At 30.9% G+C, this 25,299-nt stretch overlaps 2 protein-coding genes across 2 annotated transcripts; one reads left to right on the forward strand and one right to left on the reverse strand.

Moving 5' to 3' along the window:
• Positions 1-7,571: 7,571 nt before the first annotated feature.
• LOC18036961 (putative receptor-like protein kinase At3g47110) lies at positions 7,572-21,769 on the reverse strand. Its single transcript, XM_024181246.1, has 8 exons — positions 21,533-21,769; positions 20,590-20,826; positions 20,399-20,485; positions 19,967-20,197; positions 13,994-14,037; positions 9,567-10,807; positions 8,077-9,117; positions 7,572-7,948 (listed from the first exon to the last, which is right to left on the reverse strand). The coding sequence occupies exons 1-8, from the start codon at positions 21,767-21,769 to the stop codon at positions 7,572-7,574; spliced, it is 3,495 nt and encodes a 1,164-aa protein (XP_024037014.1).
• Positions 21,770-23,125: 1,356 nt separating this feature from the next.
• LOC112096987 lies at positions 23,126-23,820 on the forward strand. The gene is made up of 2 exons (XM_024181247.1): positions 23,126-23,158; positions 23,407-23,820. The coding sequence occupies exons 1-2, from the start codon at positions 23,126-23,128 to the stop codon at positions 23,818-23,820; spliced, it is 447 nt and encodes a 148-aa protein (XP_024037015.1).
• Positions 23,821-25,299: the final 1,479 nt, after the last annotated feature.

A 25,299-nucleotide genomic window follows, 5' to 3' on the forward strand; every position in this document is an offset into this window, starting at 1 on the left:
TATTTAGTTATATTTAAAAAAATTTATGCATTTATTTCCATCTTTCTCTTTACTTTTCAAACTAAATGCTTTAATTTTTCATAACTTCAACGGTATATAAATAAATAACAATTGAGAATGATTGCAATTGTAAATGAAATTATCATGCCCTATTAAGTTATCCAGTGCACTAAAAAATTAACCAAATCAAAATTTTTGTCCATTTGTTTATAAGAATTTTTTACAAGCTTCTGGGAAAATAATTTTTTTATCCATTCGTTTAAAATTTTTGTCATTCTATTTCTTTTCAAATAATTTCTTTGACTTCAACCAAAATTCATTTTAACAGCTTTGCATGCAATTGTTATACTCCTCAAACATTTTATTTTTCAAATTGTTATGATCAAATAAATTATATATTTATTATACGATTATTCAATGAACCATTAAAATTAATATGTTATATCAAAGTTTTAAAGGTTGGCAAAAATGCTTTGTTTGTACTTGAAAGAGAAAAAAAGATTAAAAAAAATCGTTATTTCATTATTTTGAGAGATTATTCTAATCATTAATTTGATTATCCATACTTGATCTTTTGACCTCTACATAAACATTTGTTCATTTATCATTTCCCATTTTGCTATGAAAAAATTTATAATTTGAAAAATAAAATTCTATTTCAAATAAAAAATGTCTAAATTCAAGTTTTAGATCATGATAATTTTAAATAAAAAATTAGAAAATTCTAATTCTTTTGAACCACTTTCTCCATTTTAATTATTTACGTTTAAAATAACCTTATAAATTTATTTTCATCTTTCTCTTTACTTTTAAAAGAATTTCCTTAATTTGTTATAACTTAAACAATAATTGCTATGCTTCTCAAAAAATTTTATCTTTTAAAAAGTTAAGGCAAACGTAAGTTATAACTTCCAAAATATTTTAAATTAATAAAATTGATGCTAATTTATTTGTATTAAAACATCAATTTTTTTTTCTATCATTTCAACTTGATTGGATTTCTTTTTTTTTTAACGTAATTTTATTTATACTTACTTTTGATGTTTCGATATGTTACACCAAAGTATACTTTTTTTATCTCAAAAATAAATTATATTAAGTCAATTATTCAATTACAGAATCAGTTCTTCAATTTTTCTGACTTGACTAAAATCATTTTTAAAAGTTTTTTACAGCTTAATTTGGTACTAAGAGAATATCACTTTTTTTTTAAAATCACTTTAATTGTTGAATTTGGCATGTCCTTTGCAAATAAAATAATAAATACCCTATTAATTGTTTGCGATGCACTAAAAATTTAGGTAAACTAAAACTTCCATTCATTTAAACAGATGTCATAAGACAATTAGAATTTTTCACAAGCTTGTGACCAAATAGCTTCAAAAACTTAAATCAATTTATAGCTTCCACAAACTAAGACTCCAGCTGCTGCTCATTTTAGATTTCAAGTATCTACACATAAAAAAAAAAAAAAAAACAAATGACATTAGAAAACACAATGCAATCGCAAAGTAAACAACAATATTTAGAATTTCAAAGGCATGATCCAAATTCTTAGGTAGGATCAAATAAATTTGGTTTTCAACAGAAAAACTCAGACTTTTAATCTAAAATTAACACAAAATATATTTTCATTTAACATATATATTTTGAGGGATTTATTAATAGCAATATTCAATATATTAAAATTACTCTCGACTTGCATAATTGTTCGATGCAACTTTTATGTCTACTTTCATTTAACGACCAAGTGATCTTTGGAATAAAGAGAAAGATAACAATACATCAAGAATTACCAAGATAAAAATTCCATTTACCCACAAATTCATTTTAACTAGTAACAAGTGATATAAAATTAAACAATACGGCATGTAGATATCATATAAAAAATAACAAGTAAATGTTTCTTTATTTTAAAATAGCAACTCAAATCATATTACATGTTACAACTATAATCCAAGGAATTAAGGCAAGCAACACAATCCAATAAACAATAAAGCAAATAAAATTAAATCTAACAATCAAACAACTACAATTTCAACTGAAACATTAGAGACTATGCAAGTTTTAGATCATTAAAATATCTCTGATAGCTAAAAGAAAAATGCTAATCAATTACATTGGCAAAAATACTCAATTAAAATTGAATCTTCTTCGCAATGCTGAAACACTAGTTGAAGTTCCCATTAGTAATATCACTGAAATATAATCAAAACTTTAGACATTACAGAATTAGTTAAAAATATACAAAAAAGGAGTAGATTACTTTACAATTCCTAAGATATTGCAATACCACAAATATAACAAATTAAAATAACAAGAGTTCAATCTCTAATTTTCTATCATTTCCATTCATGCTATGAATTATTGTTTCATATCATATTTTTATTTACTCCTATGATTAAAGAAAACTGTAATGAGCATATCAAAATCCTCCACATGAAAAATTAAAGATAGAAACTCAAGAAAAAAATGGAAAAAGAATGAAAAATGGGAGAGGCTGCAACAAATGACTGAATAGGGACAACATTCATATCAGGAAGCAAACAAATGTTTATGCAAAATAATTTAAGAAATATTAAGGAGCCACAAAACAAAGTCATCATAGCTAATTCAAATAATCAAAACCATATCTCAATCCATAAACAATGACACAAGAGGTTACATAAAATTAGAGGAAAATAGACAGTGCTACCAGTTCAAGCACTAGAGAGTGGAGATTGAAATAAAAATTGAAATGCAGAGATGCAAATTAATTTGGCAACACTTCCAAATTATCCATCACCATGTAAGTCACCACACATTAGCCATCCTCACTTTTCTGGTTTTTAAGAAGCCTTACCAAGCTTTCACAGCTTGAGCAAATTGTCATTTTTTCATTCTAAGACAATAAATAAGATGAAGATAAAACCTTCTGCCTTGCGACATTTTGTCCTTATTGGAAAAGGGCTTACTTGCTCCTCCAACTTACAATTTTTTCAAAGGAATAAGATTTTAGAAAATACCCATGATCAATTGTAAACTCAAAGCTCCATACTTAATCCATCAAAAATACAGAGCAAGGACTCAAACACCTATACTTAATCGATCAAAATACAGATCAAGGATATACAAAAAGAAAAGATCAATGTGCCATAAAAAGATATTCCCAATATTTTGAATTAATTAGAGACTAAGAACTATGGACAACAAGCATAAACCTGGCAGTAATGACATTTGATAAGCATGTCCAGGGCATTACCCAAGTGATATTAGCAAAAGTAAATCTTGATAAAACATTTCCAAAGACAAAGAGTCAAATACAAGGGCAACCCTCACCACCCATGAATTCTTACATACACATTAAAATTAAATCTCAGCTTTTTAATATCAGAAATTAGTCACCAGTCTCATCTGAATTCTGTAGTATTTCCTACTTTAGATCAATTTGTAGTATGTTGTACGTTTATGCTTGGCCTTAATGATTACCATGTCAGTAAAGAATAAGTGAAATAAAATAATTGAACTTAAAAGCACTTGTTAGAAAGAAATGGATGCTAAATTACTAAATTACTAATACACACCTAAAGATCCATGGTCATGCTTATTCTATATATATTAAAATAAATCAAAATGTGTGTGTGTGTGTTTTTAATAACACATCATCATTGACAAAACAAACCTCAACAACCAAGTCTATAACACATCATCACTGATAAAAGAAGCCTCAACAAATCAAGCATACATAAACAAGAATTTATGAAGATATAAATAATACAGAATTACAGGTAAGCCTATATAACCCAAGCGAATCACTTTTGGCTGTGTGGTTGATAAAATAAGAATTTAGGCATTAAATCATTTGTACATTAAGGTGCAAAATATCAAGTGCACAATCAATATACTTCTTCTAATCATACTGCATAGGAATAAAACTTTGTATCATTTAGAGTACCAAAATTCCATCTTGAAGATGCAATTAAAGTGAACAACTCAAAACAAATTAAATGAAACTCTAAACTAATTAAACAAGCATTAAATCAAAATATAACCGTGGTGTCAAAATCAAAGCGAATAAATTTAATTCTTTAAGTGAGTAATAGAGGAAATACCTAAATTTCGAGAATCAAAGTCGATAAAAGCTGAAAGGCTTCTGTATGTTTTTCGTTCTTCAAGAATTAAAGACGAAATTAAAAAATGAGAGCTGTAAATTGAGAAGAAGTGCCGAATCACTAATTAGAAGTTATTATTAAAAGGAAATTGATGAGATTTTTGTTCTTTATTGTTATAAAAGAAAGAGAGCAACCTTCACCCTTTGATTCAACTCGCTAGTCTAGGGTTTGTGTGCAGAGAGAGTTCATGGAGGAAAGTGACAAGACGGTGAGAGCTGGTGAGCTGGTGGCTGATATGCAGGACGGGGACGGGGATGGAAACGGCGACTGCGATCTGGGGACGGAAGGAACGAAGACGGCGCGACTACTAGGATGGTGGCTGGTTTGAGATGCTTGAGCACGGCTGAGGCGAGGGGCTAGGGTTTTCAACAATATGAAGTACTAAAGTGTTTATATTTTCGGGGTAAAAAGAAAAGCTATATAAGGTTTTCAATTTTATATAGGAAAACATTTCAAAAAAATTAAAATTTAATAAATCATTCTTTCATATTGGCGGTAGTTTTACCGCCTAAATCAAACCTTATTACATTTCATTCTAAATGTTTATTATAGTAATACAAATAAAAAATATCAAAAAATTATTAATACGAATAAATTTAATAATATTATCCTTATACAATTGGATACATAATTTATATTCTATTTGATGACTTATTTTTATATGTTTATATTTCAATGATACTTGATTTTATAATCTACCAATATTGTAATAATTTTGTAACACTAATAAATGAATTGAACATTTAGTATACAAATAATATAACGAAATATAATATTGCACATTACTCAAATAATTTGATTTAATTTAAAAACGTTTCTAAATTATTCAATATTAGTAGTATTTAGATTGTAATTACCCAAGGTTATGACAAAAAGTATATTGATACCTCATGATTTAGTGAAATTGTTATATAAATCTTGTTTTGAATAATTATGTTCATATGGAATATCAGTGGGTCACTTTAGCTAAAGGACATAATTGTCTAAAAAGAGGAATATGTGATTATTTTTTAAAATAATAAGGGTCTTCGAGACAATTTCACAAAACACGGGCTGTTTGTTATCTCTTTTTCTAATATTTACAATGCAATGTGAATAAGAATTGACATTATAATTAACAATATTACTCAGCTCCAAGGGGACGGTTGTATGGTTTCTTCATTTATTGCTACCGAGTAAAACTCATGAGAGATTGTAAGAGTTAAAAAGTTATATTTGTCATCTCCCAACCATACCCCTAAAATAATAATATTAAATTAACAATATTCTAAAAAAATAATAATGTCATAACTGAATTTAGTTTAATCGAATTAATATTGACCAAGTGCTAGCCATGATAGTTATTAACAACTTTTTTTTAATACTGATTACACATCAAATTATCACAAACAATGGATATCTCTACTCCACTCGCATTTCGCAAGGGAAAAAAACTTGCAAATAACTCCACACGATCATGCATAATGTTTAATTGAGAGAGTTTGAGTCCATGAGAACTCAAACCCCTACCCTCACAATCATGGTTAACTGTGAGGGTAGAGATTCACCGCTAGGCTAAAGGCCCATTGGAGTTATTAACAACATTAAAAAAGGAAAAGACTTAGTGTGTGAATTATGATATCATTAATCACAATAACACTAATAAAAATAGATTAAAAATTAACAATACGTACTTAATTGTCCATTACAAGTATTTGTAGAAATTATTGTGACTTAAAAATAGTGAATAAATAAAATCATAAAAGTAATACATAATATAATGAATAAAGTAATTAATTTCACATTAATTTCTATGAATTAATTTACACAAGAGATTGTTTTTGAGTATTATTTAAAAATATCAAACATTAGATTTTTTATACTTGTCTAATATAGAAATATTATAGGTCTAAATATTTATACTACATTGTAATATCTAAAAATTGATAAAACATTATGATAAATTTTTTTATATAAAACATTCTTAACTTTATAATGTAATATTAAAAATTAATTGGTCAATTTATTAATTTATATTTAAATATTATTCTAATTAGTATAGAAGTCTCATATATTTTACGTGTTTTCATGTTATTCGGAGAAAAAAAAAAGTAGTGTATTTTCAAGTTAAATTGAGGGGTTCTTTGGTAGTGTTCTACTTTGAACTGATTATTTTGATATTTATTTAAAATGAGGGTAGCTGTATGATAATTACCTTTAATATTTTCCTGTTTCATAATTGATATTGGTGGCCGGTTACATCCGCAATAATAAAAAAATAATAAAGGCAGCTGCATGACATACAGAGCTGTATTACAGGCCGACCCTGGAGAATGAGAATGTGAAAACGACACCTTTCCGAAGTCAACGAACAAAAAGTCGTTCACACTTCCCACGAAAACTAATTGGTGGCCAATAAGTTACTGCCTCTTGGAGGTGGATTCCTCGACAATCAATTTCAATTACTTTTGTGCGTACGTGGTGCACATTCTAATAAACGAGAAAAACGTGCCCCAAACGTACCATACACGATTGCATGTAGTGCGCTTTGACCAACGAGGATCCACTGATGTGGGTTGTTATGATTTAGAGTTGTACTATACATTCTACATTATTTATTTTAAAAAAATTATTTTGAATGATGTGATATTTATTAATTGATTAGTGAAGATAATATAATTAATTTATTTAAATCTTATAATTAATTTACTTAAATCTTATAAAGAATTACCAATCAATTAATGAATGAAATATCATTTGGGACAATGTTCAATGTTAAGCTGAGTTTTTACTAAACATTGAATCAATAGTTGTAAGATAAAATAAAAAAATTAAAATAATTCTAATTATTAATAAAATATACTTCACTGAGGCACCAACTATATATAGTTGTAGTTTGAATAAAATATACTCGAAAAATTAGCTTACCTTTATCTATTGATCATCTTTGAAAAACTTTGTAATATTGTAGTAACATAAATAAAGTTTTGCTACAAATTTTCTTATCCTATCCTAAAGGATTTGCTTCCAAATTTTTAAATTTATAACTGTTGACTTATTTTATAAGAAAAGAGAAGCATTAATAGTTATTTTTGTCCACAAATAAATGACAGCTTTTTATCATTTAATTTGACGGTAGCTTAATCTTCATCTACCAATATGAGCAACAGGAGATTTTATCGACTTATCTGGGCCTGGTTGCTATTTATTTAGTTGTAAAGTAAATGAGGCAATTGAAAACTGAATAATAGGTTGAGAAATATTGCTAAAATGATTAGTAACTTCATTCTCAGACCACAAAATTGAACGATCAGAGTGGAATTAAGTTTAAGATTTTACATATCCTCAACAGAATTTATAATTATGAGCATAAAAATTTATAATTAAAACTATTCGATAATTGTTAACATAAAAAACGTGACTAGGCATTTATAATCTATTCTAAACCTTATTACCAATAAAAATCTCCCTGACAGCAGATAATTTTGTTACAACTTCTGTCATTTGCATTCGCTCGGATGGAGATTCCATTGAGCAGGCAACTCCAGTTCTCACTACAGCTACCAAGCACTCCTCAATTCTGATTATTTCGTTCTCATGACTCCTAGTGCTGCTCGGCCCCCTTGCTTCCATCAGCAGTGAAGGGTCAACAATTCCCATTACTTTTTTCGGCAGAGCCATCTTGGCATATCCATGGAGAGTCAAGCCATCATTGAACATGTTATCAGTTGGTCTTCTTCTGGTAAACATCTCAAGCAACAAAATTCCGAAGCTGTACACATCTCCTGTCATGGATAAATCGCCGCCCATACCATACTCTGGCCAAAAATATATACACATACCATATTCTTTGTGTTAGATGCTTAGATTAAGTGCTTATATCATGTGCATATAGTATATTATTTAAAAGATCACAATATCACATATATATGGAAAAAATAATTACCTGGGGCAATATAACCAACAGTTCCTTTCATCCCAATTGAACTTGATTGACCTTCAGGAGCTATAAGAAATGAGTGGTTCGGCAGAAATCTAGCTAGCCCAAAGTCACTCACATGGGCAACCATGTCATGATCAAGTAAAACGTTGCTTGGCTTTAGATCGCCATGAACAATTGGTTGTTGGCAGTGGTGGTGAAGATATTCAATTACACAAGCCACTTCAATGACTATGTTTAGTCTTTGAATGAGATTTAAACTGCCCACTTCATCATTGGTAGGGTGCAACCAATCCTCTAAACTTCCACATTGCATGTATTCATAAACAATTGCCTTGAAATCAGCACCTTTAATATCAATGCTTGAGCAGATAGTGATGATTTTGATGAGATTCCGATGACGAATGTTTCTTAATGCTTCACATTCGGCAACAAAACTCTTTGTTGCACCTTTTTGATTCAGACTCATTACCTTCACTGCTACTGACATTCCGCCCTCGCCTAGATTTCCCTTGTACACAAAGCCAAAGCTTCCCTTGCCGATTCTGTTTGATGAAGAAAATTCTTTTGTTGCCTTACTTAGCTCAGCATAAGAAACTATTGGAAATTGTTGTTCCATCAACAGTGCACTTGATAATTTATGTGCAAGTTTGGTTCTTCGAGTATAAACAACAATAAAGCACATTAATAAGCTGAGAACTAACCCAATCACCGGAATCACAACTTTGAGAAGAGTAATAGTTTCTTTTCTTCGTCCAACCGAATGGCAGGCTGGTAAATGCAATTCACCTAAACCTCCACAAAGCTGTTCATTCCCAGTTAAAGAAATTCTTGTTTCATTGCTGAACACTCCTTTTTTTGGTACCTCGCCCTCAAAGTGATTGTAAGATAGGTTTAGGTACTCTAAGAAGGGTAGATCCTGAAGATGTATTGGGATTTGGCCAGACAAATTGTTACATGAAAGATCTAGCTCTTTAATGCTTTTTAAGGCATTCAGAGACTGCGGGATGCTTCCATTAAATGAATTGCCCTGCATAAGAAGATACTCTAAGGTTGTACAAGCACTTAGAGTAACAGGAATCTCATTGGAAAAATGATTTCTAGATATATCCAATTGAACGAGACTTTTCAAGTTACCCACCTCTAGTGGGATAGAACCACTAAAATGGTTTTCGGACAAATCTAAGAGTTTTGAAAGAGGTGTTATCCCAAAAATTTGTGGGGGCAAAGTACCATTGAGTTGATTGTTGGGGGCACTCAATTGCATCAAATTCTGACATTTGCCGAGGGGATAGAACCACTAAAATGGTTTTCGGACAAATCTAAGAGTTTTGAAAGAGGTGTTATCCCAAAAATTTGTGGGGGCAAAGTACCATTGAGTTGATTGTTGGGGGCACTCAATTGCATCAAATTCTGACATTTGCCGAGGTATGAGGGTATACTGCCTTGCAATTTATTGAATCCTAATTGAAGGATATTTAATAATGTGAGGTTACCGATTGAGTCAGGAATGATCCCCCTTATGTTGTTTCCAACCAAGCCGAGATATTGCAGGTTTCTGAGCTCACCAATGGCAGGAGGAATAGTGCCTGTTAACTGGTTATACTCTAAACCCAATCCATTAAGATTGAAAAGATTTCTTATTTCAGAAGGTATGGTGCCTGATATTTGATTCCCTGCCATGGCGATTAAGGTCATTGTTGTCGAGAGGTTGGCTATAGAATGTGGTAGAGCACCTCCAAATCTATTAAAAACTAAACCAAGCTTTACCAACTTACTACAGTTTGTGAGAAGGGTTATAAAATCAAGATCAGTAGATGTCCTTGTTCCTAAATTATTTCGACCCAAATAAAGCTTACTTAGATTCGGAAGACTGTTGAAATTGATTCTCACTTGCCCACTGAAATGATTTTCGTTAAGCTCAAGCCATTCAAGTTTTGAAGCATTGGACAATGACTGCGGGAGAAAACCTGTAAGATTGTTTTGAGCTACTACTAGGACGGTCAGTTTTGGAAGATTGAAACCTAAGCAGACGGGAAGACTTCCTTTGAATCTATTTTTAAATAGATAAGCCTCGTCTAGGGAAGAGATGTTACAAACTGAAAGAGGAAACATACCAGAGAAATCATTTTCACTTGTGCCTAAGTAGTTCAAGTTTCTTAGTTGACCTAGACTATCAGGAATTCTCCCATCCAATTTATTTCCCGCGATGTCAAATGTCTGGAGAGCTGAGAGATTCCCAATGGAAGGTGGGAGCTGCCCTGTCAACTGATTATCGTACAAGGACAAGCGCTCAAGTTTCAACCAGTTGCCGATGATTGCTTGAATCTCTCCCACAAGGTTGTTAGTATGGACCCAAAAATCGAGGAGGTTAAAACAACGAGACAAGTTGGTTGGAATCTTACCTGAAAAAGAATTGTTTGAGAGTACTATAGTTTCAAGCCTGAAAAGACGACCAACTTCTTTCGGAATTTGACCGTGAAAACTGTTGTTTGCCAGGTTGATGACTCTGAGGAAGCTCAGATTTCCAATGTAAGGAGATAAGAAACCTCCTATGTTTTGGCTTTCAAGATCTAGCTCTGTTACCCTTTGGTGCCGATGACCACAAGTTACGCCTGTCCACTGGCACAGGTTGATAGAATTGTTCCATGACTTTGTAACCCCAAGTGGATCCTGAAGCTGTGACTTTATGGCAAGCAATGCGAGGCGATCCATCTCGTTTGAATCGGCGAAACAGCTATGAGAATTAAGCAAAAACAAGCTGATGCACCATAAGGAAATGGCAAGGCTGCTAATGGAAATGGAATTTAGCATGTCTATGAGTTTGAGGCTGGGGATGAGATGAAGCTGTTCAGAATGTCTGAACGATTGTTTCAACTTCGTGTGAAGAGTGGGCCTTTAAAGCACAAATGAAAAATTTTCTGCATTCACAAATTTTTATATGGGGTCGGTAGCCCACCAAACGTATATTTTGACCAATCAAGCTGTTGAAATATCATTTATGACAGAGTAATGGACAACGTCATTGATATTTTATAACTGCATTGTAGCCGGCACCATGCCGGCTCTCAAAAAAAAGAGCCCGGCTGTCTTTGGCTGCCATTTGGCAGCCAAAGACTTGTTAACCTTTTGCACCTTTTTTAAAAAAGAAATATTAAAAAAATACAAAATAAAAATGAAAAAATATAATATAATATAAAAAAATAATATTTTATAATATAATTAATAGAAATAAAAAATAAAGAAATTGAAAATAAAAAAATTTTATCACTAGAATAATTCAATAAAAAATTTTTTCGCTTGTTTCATGTTTGGCGTCTGAGTTGCATACTTTACATGATAAGTTGCATATTTGGCGTAAAATATTACAGATTTCATGTTTAACGTCAATTGTTGCATGTTGAATGTCAGGACTCACGATTGCATGTTGAATGTCACGACTCACGATTGCATATTTAACGTTAGATGTTGCATGTCCTAAATAAAGTCAAAAGAAAGAATATTCTCGAATATTCTCGAATATTCTTGCATGTTTCATGTTTGACGTCAAAGTTGCATACTTTACGTAATAGGTTGTATATTTAACGTGAAAATATTGTAGGTTTCATATTTTACATCACTTGTTGCATATTGGGAATCACGGTTGCATGTTTCACGTCCAATATTGCATGTTCTCAATAAAGTCAAAATAAAGAATATTCTTGCTCATTTCATTTTTGACGTCAACGTTGCATGTTATACATGTATGTTGCATATTTAACGTGAAATGTTGCTACATCCTTTAGCCTCAATGCCCGACATTGTAGCTTTAGCGACAATTAACAGAAGAAACGTCTACATCCTTAAGATTTTAACAAACGTCTGTATCTTTACGATTTGAGAGATCTTATTAGAAAGACTCCTAAATTTTTAATAAGGATAAATTTTTTTTCTTTGAATTATAATATTTTTAAAATTTTTTTAATTCAAAAAATTAACTCTAATATTATAAAAATAAGAAATATTTTATTAAAATAAATATAATAATATATATATTTTAAAATAATTTTATTATTTAATTTTAATATTTTACATACTTTATTATGTTAAAGTAAATTCATAATAAATAGAAATATAATATTAAAATAAATAAATAATATTAAAATTTTTTAAATATTATGTAAAATAGTAATTTTAATATTATTAATACATGGGATATTTATTAGTTGTAAAATCTATTTAACCCAAAGATTTATTTGAAATCCTTCAAATAACTAAAAATATATTATTAGAATAAATATAATAATTACATATTTCAAATTATCTTAAATATTTTAATAATATTAGTCTACTAGATTGATTATATATTTTTATATTATATTCGTATTTATTAAAAAAATTAAAGTTAATTTTTAGTTACTATATTTAAAGAATATTATAGTAGAAAAGTGGTTTCAGTGTTTTTTTCCAAAAAACTTAGGGATGTACATGACATTTTTCCTAAATTTTGTAAGTGTAACTATCTTTTTCCAAAAAAGTAATTAAATTATAGTCATATACTTACAGTAAAAACAAGTGACATGTACTAAATTTTAAAAAATTTAGAAGAGTTCAGAATAAGAGAAATCTTAATTCTATTAAATTAGCTGTACTGTTACTGAACTGATCGTATGCGATTTGATTATCAAGTTGGTTCAAAATCCCAAAAGAAATAAATCTAGTGGGTCTCCATACAATTGAACATAAGGAGCTTTATGTAATAGCTAGTTAATTTTAATTGGTTTATTAGATAGTTGAGGACCCGCTTCTTATTTTCCGAGTAGAAATTTGCACATACTTACAAAAATTATTGGAATTGATTGTCAAGGAATCCACCAAAACAATCAAATACTTGATTAACATTTTTGTTTGTTTTTCTCTCTATTTTCCAAAAGTAGATTATATGGCTTAGGGTGCGTTTGGTATTGAGGTTGGGCAGCTGTAACTTTTAAGCTACAGTACTAAAGTGTTTGGTAAACAGTAGATACTATACCTTGAAAGTTATATTAATATGATTTTTCACTTGTATAATAAAAAATATATTATATCTTTAATAATTTGTCAAAATTATTATTTAAATTTTATATTTACTATATATTATTAATTTTTATTTTATAATTACAGTTTATTTTTTCACAGCAGCTGTAGTTTAAAAACTACAGCACCTCAATTCCAGACAGGACCTTATTTGACTTAGTTAGAGGTGGCTTTAGAATTAGGCAAACTAGGCGGTTGTCTAGGTTCCATATTTAGGAAGGTCACAAGTTTAGGATATTTATTTATTAATACAATAATAATTATTATTCTAAGATTCTAATTCTTTTAAGTTAAGTATATATTATAAGAAAACATAATTTTTAGGCATCTCCCTTTTATTACTCTCATTCATAATTATCTTTATATTTGATAATCTTCACCTTAGAAGTATTTTCTTTTATAAAAATATGATTTTTACAGTATAAAAATGATTCAAACACTTTGGAACTTTATTTTGTTAATGATTGCAAGAAAAAAATTCAATACTTTCTCTTTCCAAAAAATAACCACTATATTAAAATTATTTATGTCAGATTTTAAAACTTTTAGTATTCTGCTAACTCTACTTAAAACCTCAAAACTAATAGATATTGAATCATTGATGTTCAGCTAAAAACTTTTTTGCTCTTGTATCTACAATGAAAATTATTTTGATATTCTCTATAAAATTCATTGCCATCATCTAACATCTAACTATTATATTCATCTCAACTAGTCAACTTTGTATGTACTGTAATTTTAATTATTTTATTTTAAATGATTAGTGTTGATGCAGAAATCTGATCGCCCTTTGCCCGACCAAATTGGATCACCAACGGTTGTATTGATGATGATGAGAAGGTTGCACTCCACAAGCTATTGCACTTACCTGAGCTCCTTGGACTCAAATGACTTGTCTTCTTCTTTCCAGACCTGCGTGCACAGAAACAAATCAGATGTGCCAGTGGTTTTTCCGGCGCAAACCCTCCGATGCTTAAGTCAGTATGCGGGGTTTACGGGAAAACTATATGATTTTTGTTTATGCACGTTAACTGTAATGTGTTTAGAGAAAAGTGTATTCGGGATGCTTGTGTAGTAATGCCTGGTATCAATTTGGCAGAGTTTCCCTCTCTCACTTTTTTTTTGTCTATCCTTTTTTATCGATTTCTCAGCTTTTTATAGGCTGTCATCCCACTTTCTCAGAGTATTTTCCATGCCTGCCATATTCGGGTGATTAAGGGCCTTAATGGGTCTTCAACAACCGAACGTGGATAAACGTGGGGCGTCGTGTTCTCTCCCGCGATTTGGGGCATGGCGAAACTGTCGTGTGTTTATGAGGTTGTGTCCTCTCTCTGAGTGACAGGTACCTGGTCGGTATTCGTTTTTGGTTGGCATGCGTCCCATAAAAGATACACTACTAGGAATCTGCTCGTAACATTCAACTAGGGAAATTTGCCCCCGGATAGGAAATGGGAAAATGCCTGATTGATACTTTTTATTACTCAACAATTAGTATGCTTATTTTTTTAATTTAATTTAATTTTTTTATTTGTTGTGTTGATATATGGCTTGAATCAGCTATGAAATTTGTGATATAAATAGCATAAATGTTGACAATTGAATTAGATTAGTTAAAGTTCTTTTGAAAATAAGTAGGCATCTTTATTATTATTATTCTTATTATTCTTATTATTATTTTGGGATCTTACTAATAATGGTTGAAATTCAAGATATTATTTAAGATAATTAAATTTTTCACTATTTAATATTCCTTTAAAGTCCTGTTATTTAATATAGAAAGGCCTCCAAATAAAAGTTTGTCTAAACCCTCCAGAGCCGGCCTTGGACCCAATAAAGTACATAGTGAAGTATAGTGGTGATAATGATGATTATGTGCCATGCGTGTTTAACAAGCAAAATGCATGTTTATTTCTTTTTTTTTTTTTAAAGTTGTTATTGATTTATCAACTTAAAAAAATTATAATTTATGATCGAACAGTTTTAGTTTTTTAATTTGTCATTTATTAGTGAAGATCCTAAGAAAAAAATTAGTTAAACTTGACTTAAAATTGTTAATCACTTTTTAATTTAATGGTGTGAACTAAGATTCTCTCCTGATTGAAACTTGTGTTGAGTAGAAATTTATATGTTGATTGATGATTAATAAGTAAAACAAATATAAAGAAATCAAATTCTATCCATATATTATGTTAAATGACACATGACATACGATTATTAAAAGTTCAAGAGAGCTCATATCACAAGAGAATTCTAATCCTAATGACGTAGATATAGTTTCACCTCATTATGATGATCAATATTCGAGTCTATTTGTATGGTTATAAATAACCTCTTTCTTTAAGAGTAAATTTCCAAACTAATGAGCTTCAACTATCATACTTGAAGTTAGGATCTGAAAATAATATTTATGCATCCTATAAAATATGGCTAAAGCTACAATGCGGGGTATTCAACATGCAACAACTGGTGTTAAACATGAAATCTGCAACATTTTAAGTCAAATATGCAATCTATCACGTAAAGTATGTAATTTAGATGTCAAACATGAAACGAGTAGAAAATTTTTTTATTGAATTATTCTAGTGATAATTTTTTTCATTTTTAATTTCTTTATTTTTATTTCTATTAGTTATATTATAAAATACTATTTTTTAAATTTTATTTAATTTTTTCATTTTTATTTTGTATTCTTTTAATATTTCTTTTTTTAAAAAAAAGGTGCAACCGGTTAACAAACCGGTTGCACAAGTCTTTGGCAGCCAAAGACAGCCGGGCTCTTTTTTTGAGAGCCCGGCATGGTGCCGGCTACATTGCCGTTGGCATTGTAGCCACACCCGTTAATTGTTATTCATTAATCATTACTAATCTCGTGAATTCTACTCAGACGTGACAAAATCCTGATCCAATTAAATAAGTAATAAGAAAACAATGTGGATGCAACGTTTTTCCTTCATGCTGTCCTGTAATGGTGATGTAAACCAAAGACGCAGTCAGTAAAGCTGAATGATTGAATGGTGTTGTTGGTGGAGTCTTTTGGATGTGCAATAAAGCCCAATCTTTTTTTTGTGTTTTTTCTCGGAAATTTCTACTCGAACGCCAAATGGTCGAACATTAACTATCCAGTAATTATGGCGGTGCAATCCTAAAACGGTTCACATATTTAGAAAAAAAGAAGTAAAATCTCTATAAATTAATGATATTGGAACTATATAAAATTTATTAATAATTTAATAATTTATAGAATATGTATAAAATTTAATAAATGTACATTTTAATCAACTAAAAATTTATTATTTTTTACGAATCTAATCAATTAAAAATGAATTAATCTATTAAATCTAAATTAAATTAACAAAAGAGTTAAAATTCTTGCAATTCCAGAATTCAACCCTAGAACTTCTAGAAGTAATAAGTAAAATTAGAGATGAGATCTATCTATATTTAAATTAAAAACAATAATAATAGAGTTATATTTTATTTAATAAAATATCATAAAAATGATATTTGTAAGTTCAACAAATTATTAATTTATGCTATGAATGGGACAACAGAGTTATATAAAGGTTTTAAAAAAAATTATTATTTTATTAATTATTAATCCTTTGACTTAAGTTGGGACTGTAAAAAATTATTATGTAATAAAGATTATTAATTTATTTGAGTATCAGATTACAAGGTTTTACTGTATATGATTATAACTAAGACTGTGTTGCCTAAGAGGGAACATAATCCCAAAATTGTAGACAGTTGGATATCAATTATTGAAATCCAACAAATCCTCTAGCAGCCACGTTACAGATTTTATTAACCTGTTATTCCAGTTTTTTGGCTGGTGAACTTTATACAAAATTCTGAGCACAAATAGAACTATTAATAAGTTAATTATTGTAACAAATAGAAGCATAATTCATTCAACAATTGTGCCATTACTACAACATTAGAAACAAATAATTGGTGAAGAATATGTTGGAAATTTTATGGAAAATCGAAAGAAGTCATTTGTTACAATAATATGGTTAGGTAGGGAAAATAATTGGGAAATTTTTCCATTTAATCACTTTCCAACTTTTAATATAAAAAAGACCTCACTTCAATTTTTTTTACAATAACAACCACTTACAAAGTTCTGAGGCTAAACTACCCTTAAATTCTCGAAACAAAACACTCCTCATTTCACCTCTCCCACATTATTCAATTATCACTCAACCTCCCTTTTATCTATCTCATATTCATCAAACTAATATATTTATCCAAGTATTGAAGACAAAATCAAGCAACAAACTAAAGAATAAGAAGAAGTTAAGGTTAGTATTTCTTCAATCTTTATCTCTTATTTTTTTATTGGGTTTATACAAAAGATCAGTTGCTCATTTTATTACAATGTGAGTACATTAAATGATTAATATGAGGTCATAAATTTATAAATTAGTAAAATTTCGGTAAAATCCGACGAAAATGAGTTTTGAACGATATTGAAGATGAAACCTAGAATCTAGATGACAAGTACCTATCTCCCTGGCGACAAAACTGTCGCCCAAGCTTAGAATGACTTGTCGCTTGAGCGATAGGTACATGTCGCCTAGATTTTGGTATTCGTCACTCGGACGACATATTAATATATAATATTGTCGCCTGGGCGATAGTACTGTCACTCGGATTACCCGAATTTGTTGATAATTAGTTATTTATTTAATATAGTAATGTTATTATTTGCAGTGTTTTTAATAAAGTAGTATTATTATTTTGCATCAGGTTAATGGAGTCAGTAGTTCTTAAAATATATTTTGATAGAGCGTGGGAGACTTTGGAGGATGGTCGTATGGAGTATGAGAATGGAAAAGTTACTGCATTTTGTTTTCAAAAGGATGTAACATTTGAACAATTTATTGCAAGGTTATATGGATTTCTGAAGAAAAGTCTAGATGAGTATTCCCTCACAGTAAAGACAAATGTGAAATCAACTCATTCGACGCAACCTATTGATTCACTGCCTATAGACATAGTGGACGATGAAATGGTGAGAGTGATTATGCGTATGAACTCTAATCCAATTAATTATGGGTACACTCCTATTTATGTGACGACAACTCCTAAAGTTCCGATAGAGCTTCCTTTATGAAATACAAGTGTGCAACCCAAGAGGGGGGGGGTGAATTGGTATTTTTAAATATTATCCTAACAAAACCACACAACAATCTAATCTAACGCCTTAATAAATTCGAAAGCAGTAAGTTCAATAAAAGCACAATAACAAATGAGTAAAGGAGAAGAGAAACAAACACACGAATTTTTACGTGGTTCGGCAATCCCCGCCTGCATCCACGCCTCCAAGCAATCCAAGCTTGAGGATTTCACTATGCAAGCCTTCCAAGGCTTCAAATGGTTACAATTGACTTCAAAGTGTCAATGAACCTTTACAACAAAGAGATTATCTCACAATCTCTTCACTCAAGTGTCTCACACACTCAAACACTCACAATTAAGATAAGAAATTAAAGATTACAATAAAAACTCTCTTAAAGAGTAGATATACAAATTGAAGAACAAAAGATGATTCAAGGTTTTATGATTGGCGAAATGAGAGCTCAATGAACGTTGTGTGCTTTTTTATTTTGCTTGCAAGACGGCTTGAAAATGAATTGGATTTGAGTTTATATAGTTTGAGCTAAAAAACTAGCCGTTATGCACATTTTGGTCATAACCGGCTTACCGTTTATGGAATCTGGTTAGCCGCTTGCATGTTACCATTAGGGCAAAAATTTAAATTTTAGAATATCCAGTATGTTGCTTACGATATCCGGATAGTCGTTTATGCTCTAAAAGCTTACTACCCAAAATCTGGATTTTCGCTTATCATATCCGGTTAGCTGCTTGCTACAGTAACTGCTACAATGAAATATTTTTCAAAATTATAATTTGACCTCAAAACTTTATAAAACTGTATTATGGCCCAAAACATTATGAAATTGTTCAAATAGGTCCAATTTTAGAATTTCTAAATAATGCTTTGTCAATCCCAAAACTTTTTGAAATTAGAACATCGCCCAAATTATGTGAAATTATAAAATGGCCCAAAAAGATTTAAATATATTTATATAGGTCCAAATCCGAAATTCAAAACAATATCAAATATTATAAAATACTTTCATTTTGGTCCAACACACTTTAATTCCATAAAATCATTTTCCTATTATAAAAGCACAATTCATAAATCTTTGTTTAACTAACATATGTGGTTTGTTATCATCAAAATCAATATTTATAGTCATCGCTAACAATCTCCATTTTTTTTATGATGACAAAACACATTATAAAAATATAATTTAGTAATGAAAAACTCCCCCTTAATCAATGCAAGGTTTAAAGACTAATTTCAAAAAGATTTAAAAGCTCCCCTTGCATAAGTGCATATGAATATTTTTCATAACAAATGAATATTTCCCCCTTACAAATTATATCTCCCCATTCATCATAAAAAAGAATAGAAAATCCCCCTTTCAATCATCAAAATCTCAATACAGCACATTAGTTAAAAATATCTAAAGCATAAAGAAATAACATAACAAATAATCAAAACAAATCTATAGCATCCAAAACAAAGACATAATCCAACAACATAACAACCAGCCATAAAATCATAAATAAAAGTACATAAAGCAGTAAATGAAATGTAGGTGTGTCCAAATACAAGCATAAGAGACTACTGAGGTGGTGAGAATGGTGGTGATGGAGGAGGATACGGATATGGAATGCTGAAGTGCTTAAAGAGGAGGCGTTGTCCATGAATGAGCTGCTACTGCTACTGCTAAAACTCAGTCTGCCGCACAAAGAGTGTCCTCACCTCATCCATAAGCTGCTGAAGAGTAACATCTTCAGAGGTAGGAGGCTGTGGAGGTGATGAGGCGGATGCAGAGGCACCAGGAGTTAAAGCAATCACGGGAGGATCTCGGTGTCTACGTTGGCCCCGAAATGAGAGTGAGAAAACAGGTAGCTGATCGGCTGGAACCACAATATTAAGTGGCCGATCATCACTTGGAGCAAGAAAGGTAAACTTTTTTTCAGTGAATTTGACCTAAGTGCCATTTTTCCACTCAAAACCTAAGCCAAATACAACGTCATCCCCTATACCTTTAGACGGTCTACACGATGGTTCTTGAAGCGATACATCAAAATATTTAAGAATTCGGGTAATGAAATGACCATATAGAAAGAAGCGGATAATCAAGGCAGGTATGGTCAACATGGTTCAGATGATAGTATATCCCCAGTTAACCGAACGACGTCTAAGAATACAATCAATCAAAGCAACGTCCATGTGGGAAACCTCATCCAAATGCCCTGATCTAGGAAGAACAATGGACTGAATAAAGTGAAGCAAAATGCGAGTTTGAAGACAAAGACACTGAGTACGGAAATGAATGGTGCAGTCTTCAACAGAAAGATCATTACGCCGACAAATATTACGAATGGCGTCAACATGAACATAACTATCAAGTTTGGGAGATTTCCTAGGCGAAAAATTTCTAGGCCAAAATCGGATGATCCTAGGATAAAGTTTAACAAGGAAACATCAAAATCAATCATAACTCCTCCAACATTGGTGATTACTCGAGTCTTGCTCTCCGCAGAAACGTCCATGTTTGAGTAAAACACTTTCACCAAGTCGGGATAAACATTCTCCTCAATCATAAGTGCATCAATCTAACCAACATCACCCAACAATTGAAATAAGTTTCTATGACTAATATTGAGAGTATTAATCAAATCCGGTAAAACATAAAATCTATTGAGTACCTCACGAGTCCTGAAACTTTGGTGAAGAAGTTTGGCTAAATGTTTGTTGTTCTGAAAGTGTGTGGACTCAAAATTGGATTGATTGGAGGTGCCCCCTGCTTGCCGTGACCGGTTGGCTTGTTGAATCGATTCTTTGCCTTTTCTTCGAACCGGCCGTGAACTTGACATTGTGATTTTGATTGATTGGAAGTTAAAAGGAGCAAAGAGAAGGAAGATGATGAGGATTGAAAGAGATTTTTTAGAAGCAATTTGGTTCAAAAACGACTTGAGAGGAAGAAATCAAGAGAGAGAAAAAATCGTTTGAAACCCTAAGTTTAAGTTCGGATCTGTTGAATTTGATATGGAAAATGGATTTGAAAGATGTTTTTGGCCTAAAAAATGGATGGGGAATAAGTTTAATGATTCAATTTACATAAAAAAAGAGTGAAAAATGATGGATTTTGGAGTGAAAACGAGAGAGAAAAATGCGGATTTAGAGAGAGAGAGTTATCCGGAATACCGAAAGAGGGAGAAAGATGATGAATAGTTTAAAAAGCTAGAATCCGGCTTGCCAGATTTCACTAACCAGTTAGCCGGTTAGTGGACAGTGAGCACAAAACCATATCTGGCTTACCGTTTTGCAGAACTGGTTATCCGATTTTGAGGTAGAAAGTTGCCTTTCGAATTTGGCTTTCTGGGTTGCAGAACCGGTTAGCCGGTTGTGAGGCAGAACCATGCAACCCGTAATTGGTTTTCCGGATTTGAAGAACCGGCTGTCCGGTTTTGAGGCAGAGAGGAAGCTTAACAAATTTGGCTTTCTGGATTGAATAACCGGATGACCAGTTTTTGTCCAGTGAACTCCAAAACACATCCGGCTTGCCGGTTTTTCTAATCGGTTGACCGGTTTTCGTCCAGAAATTTTGCAAAGCAAATCCGGTTTACTGGTTTGGTAAATCCGGTTATTCGAAAGTTGACCCGAGAGCAATCAATGAGAAAACGGTTGGCCGGTTGAGAGGAAGCGGTATACCGGTGTAGACTTAAAAAACTTTTTGCCTCTAATTGAATTTTGCCAAGCTCTTATACTTGTATTAAACACACCAATTTATTTTTGGCTTAAAAATTGATCAATTTTAAATCATTTTGTGATTTAAAACTTTTCAATAAGCCATTCAATACAAGAACCATAAACGCATACAAGAACAAACATATTAACTAAATCAACAAATCATAATTCAATATGCAACATTCATCATTCTAAGCTCATGTCTTATCTTTATAAAATGCTCTTCACTAAGAGGTTTTGTAAAGATATCTGCAAGTTGATTTTTAGTAGAAACAAATTTAATTACAACATCTCTGTTTTGAACATGATCTTTAAGGAAGTGATGCCTAATTTCTATATGCTTAGTCCTAGAATGTTGAATGGGATTCTTGGATAGATTAATAGCACTAGTATTGTCACACAAGATAGGTATTTGATCAAGATTAATACCATAGTCTCTAAGGGTTTGTTTCATCCAAAACATTTGTGCACAACAACTTACTGCGGCAATGTATTCGGTCTCGGTGGTTGAAAGTGCAACCGAGTTTTGTTTCTTACTAAACCAAGAGACAAGTGAATGACCTAAGAAGTGGCATGTACCACTAGTACTTTTTCTATCAACCTTATATCCAGAAAAATCGGCATCCGAATAACAAGTTAGGTCAATATGAGTTCCCCTAAGATACCAAAGGCCAAGATTAATGGTGCCAATCAAATATCAAAAAATTCGTTTGACAGCAAGCATGTGTGACTCTTTAGGACAAGATTGAAATCTAGCACACAAACATACACTAAACATAATATCAGGTCTACTAGCAGTCAAATAGAGTAAGGATCCGATAATACCTCGATAAGTCTTGATGTCAACTTCCTTACCTTTCTCATCTTTGTCTAGCTTGATGGTAGTACTCATTGGAGTATTTTTTGCCGTTCCATTATCATAGCCAAATCTTTTGAGTAGATCTTTCACATACTTGACTTGATTTATGAAAATTCCTTCCTCGTTTTGTTTGATTTGGAGTCCAAGGAAGTACTTCAACTCTCCCATCATACTCATCTCAAATTCTTTGCTCATACAAGATGAAAATTCTTTACATAATAATTCATTAGTAGAACCAAAAATAATATCATCAACATAAATTTGAACAATAAGTATATCTTGGTTCTTATGTTTAACAAATAAAGATGTGTCCGCTTTTTGAAGGTCGAAGGTCGAAGGTATGACATTCTAACCACTAATATTGCAGAGAGCATTAATGCTTTGATGAAGGAACCAAGAAAATTTCCTATTACTCAATTAGTTGATCACTTTCGACTTATAATGCAATAATGGTTTTATGATAGAAAGAAGGTGGCTAAATCCATGACTACTCGCCTTACAACTTGGGCACAAAAAATATTCTATGGTAGAAAAAAATACTACCACTAAAATGTGTGTTTTAAATGTATCTGGCCATCAATTTCAGGTGAATGATGGTGGTATTAAAGAGGGTTTTGTTGACATAAGAAACAAGACATGCAGCTGTAGAGTATTTCAAGTAGACCAATTTGTTTGTGCTCATGCAATTGCGGTTTGCCTATATTTTCGAGTTGATCCTATAAGTTTTTGTTCTTGTTACTACATAAAGGAGACATTGGTGATGACATATTCCGAGCCTATTATTCCAGTTGGTGATATGGCCAATTGGGAAATTACAGCAGATGTCCAAACATTGCAAGTGAACCCACCAGATGTACCATCATCTTCCGGTTGTCGGAAAACACAAAGAATACCATCTATAGGTGAGGATATCCCTCGGTCTACTATAACTTGTGGTCGGTGCAGGGAGCGTGGCCATAACCGAAAGAACAGTTCTAAGTTTAGATCAATAATTTCTTAGAGGCATTTAAACAAACACTTGGTGTGCCATTTATTATTTATTAGATATCTTAATCTTAAAAAAACTCTCATATTTTCATACCCAATACACATCATAGTGATTAATTATGATCAATGATGAACCGAGCAGGCAATTTTAATAAAAAATTATTCTAAATTCATGAAAAACAATCAAGAAAGTACCTAAGCCACCGAAAACTGTGTAAATAAACTTGTTGGAAGCAAAATAACTCACACGCCCCACTGGAAGTGAAGGAAATCGCCGCTAGAAGTGAAGGAACTCGGCGAAACTCAAGAAACACTAGAAGTGAAGGAACTTTGTGTGGGCATATTTCGGGCGATATTTTTAGGTGAATATTGGGCGAAATGTTTGTGTGTTTTGTTTTGAGAATTTAGGGATTGTTTAGTCCCAGAGCTTTGTAAGTGGTTCTTATTGTAAGAAAAATTGAAGTAAGGTCTTTTTTTATATTAAAAGTTGGAAAGTGGTTAAATGGAAAATTTTTCTAAATAATTATATGATTAATTAAAATTACAGTAAATTTAATAATAGAGGAAATGTGTAGCAGCTAGAGATCACAATTGTCTACTATAAACTTGGATTTGACAATCGTGAAGTGTCCTTGTAAATACCTATTTGCGCCCACATGACAGCATACTGATCACAACCAATTACACTTATGCTACATTTAATTCCTGGATTTGGGAAACAAAATCCAGAATCAGAGTAATTGACGGCATTTACTTCGCAAAAATGGAGTAGGAATCGGAATCGTGGGGTCCACCATTATTTGGAAATAGGGAATGAGAGATTAATTTCCATGGGGGAGGTGGGAATTAATTTCCCATTCCTTGGAGTTTCTATTTTGCCCCCATTAACATTCAAATGTTCCTAAAATGCCCCTCCTTTAAATAAAAAATACAAATATCAAAATTAGAAAATAAAAAGCCAAATATATAATTAATTAATATATTATTATAATTAATTAATTAATATATTATATTTAATTAATAAATTGATACATTATTAACAATAATTATTAGTAATTGTAATTTTTGAATAAATAATCATAATAATTAATATATTATTATTATAATTAATTCATATATTATCATTAATTAATTGATATAATTAATAGTGATATAATTATTACTATTAATTAATATAAAAATATAATTAGTATAATTAATTCATGTATTAATATTATTAATTAATATATATAATTATTACTATTAATTAATATATTAATAAATTATTAACAATAATATATCAATCATTATAGTTTTTGAATAAATAATCACAGTAATTAATATATTTTTATTATTATAATTAATTAATAAATATACTATCATAATAATCATTCGTATAATTATTATAATTAATTCGTTTATTATTAATAAATTAATATATTGTTATAATAATTATTAATATAATTATTATAATTAATTCCTATATTATTATTAATTAATATATTAATACATT

Source organism: Citrus clementina, unplaced genomic scaffold (assembly GCF_000493195.1).
Source record: "Citrus clementina cultivar Clemenules unplaced genomic scaffold, Citrus_clementina_v1.0 scaffold_7, whole genome shotgun sequence".
Taxonomy (NCBI): domain Eukaryota; kingdom Viridiplantae; phylum Streptophyta; class Magnoliopsida; order Sapindales; family Rutaceae; genus Citrus; species Citrus x clementina.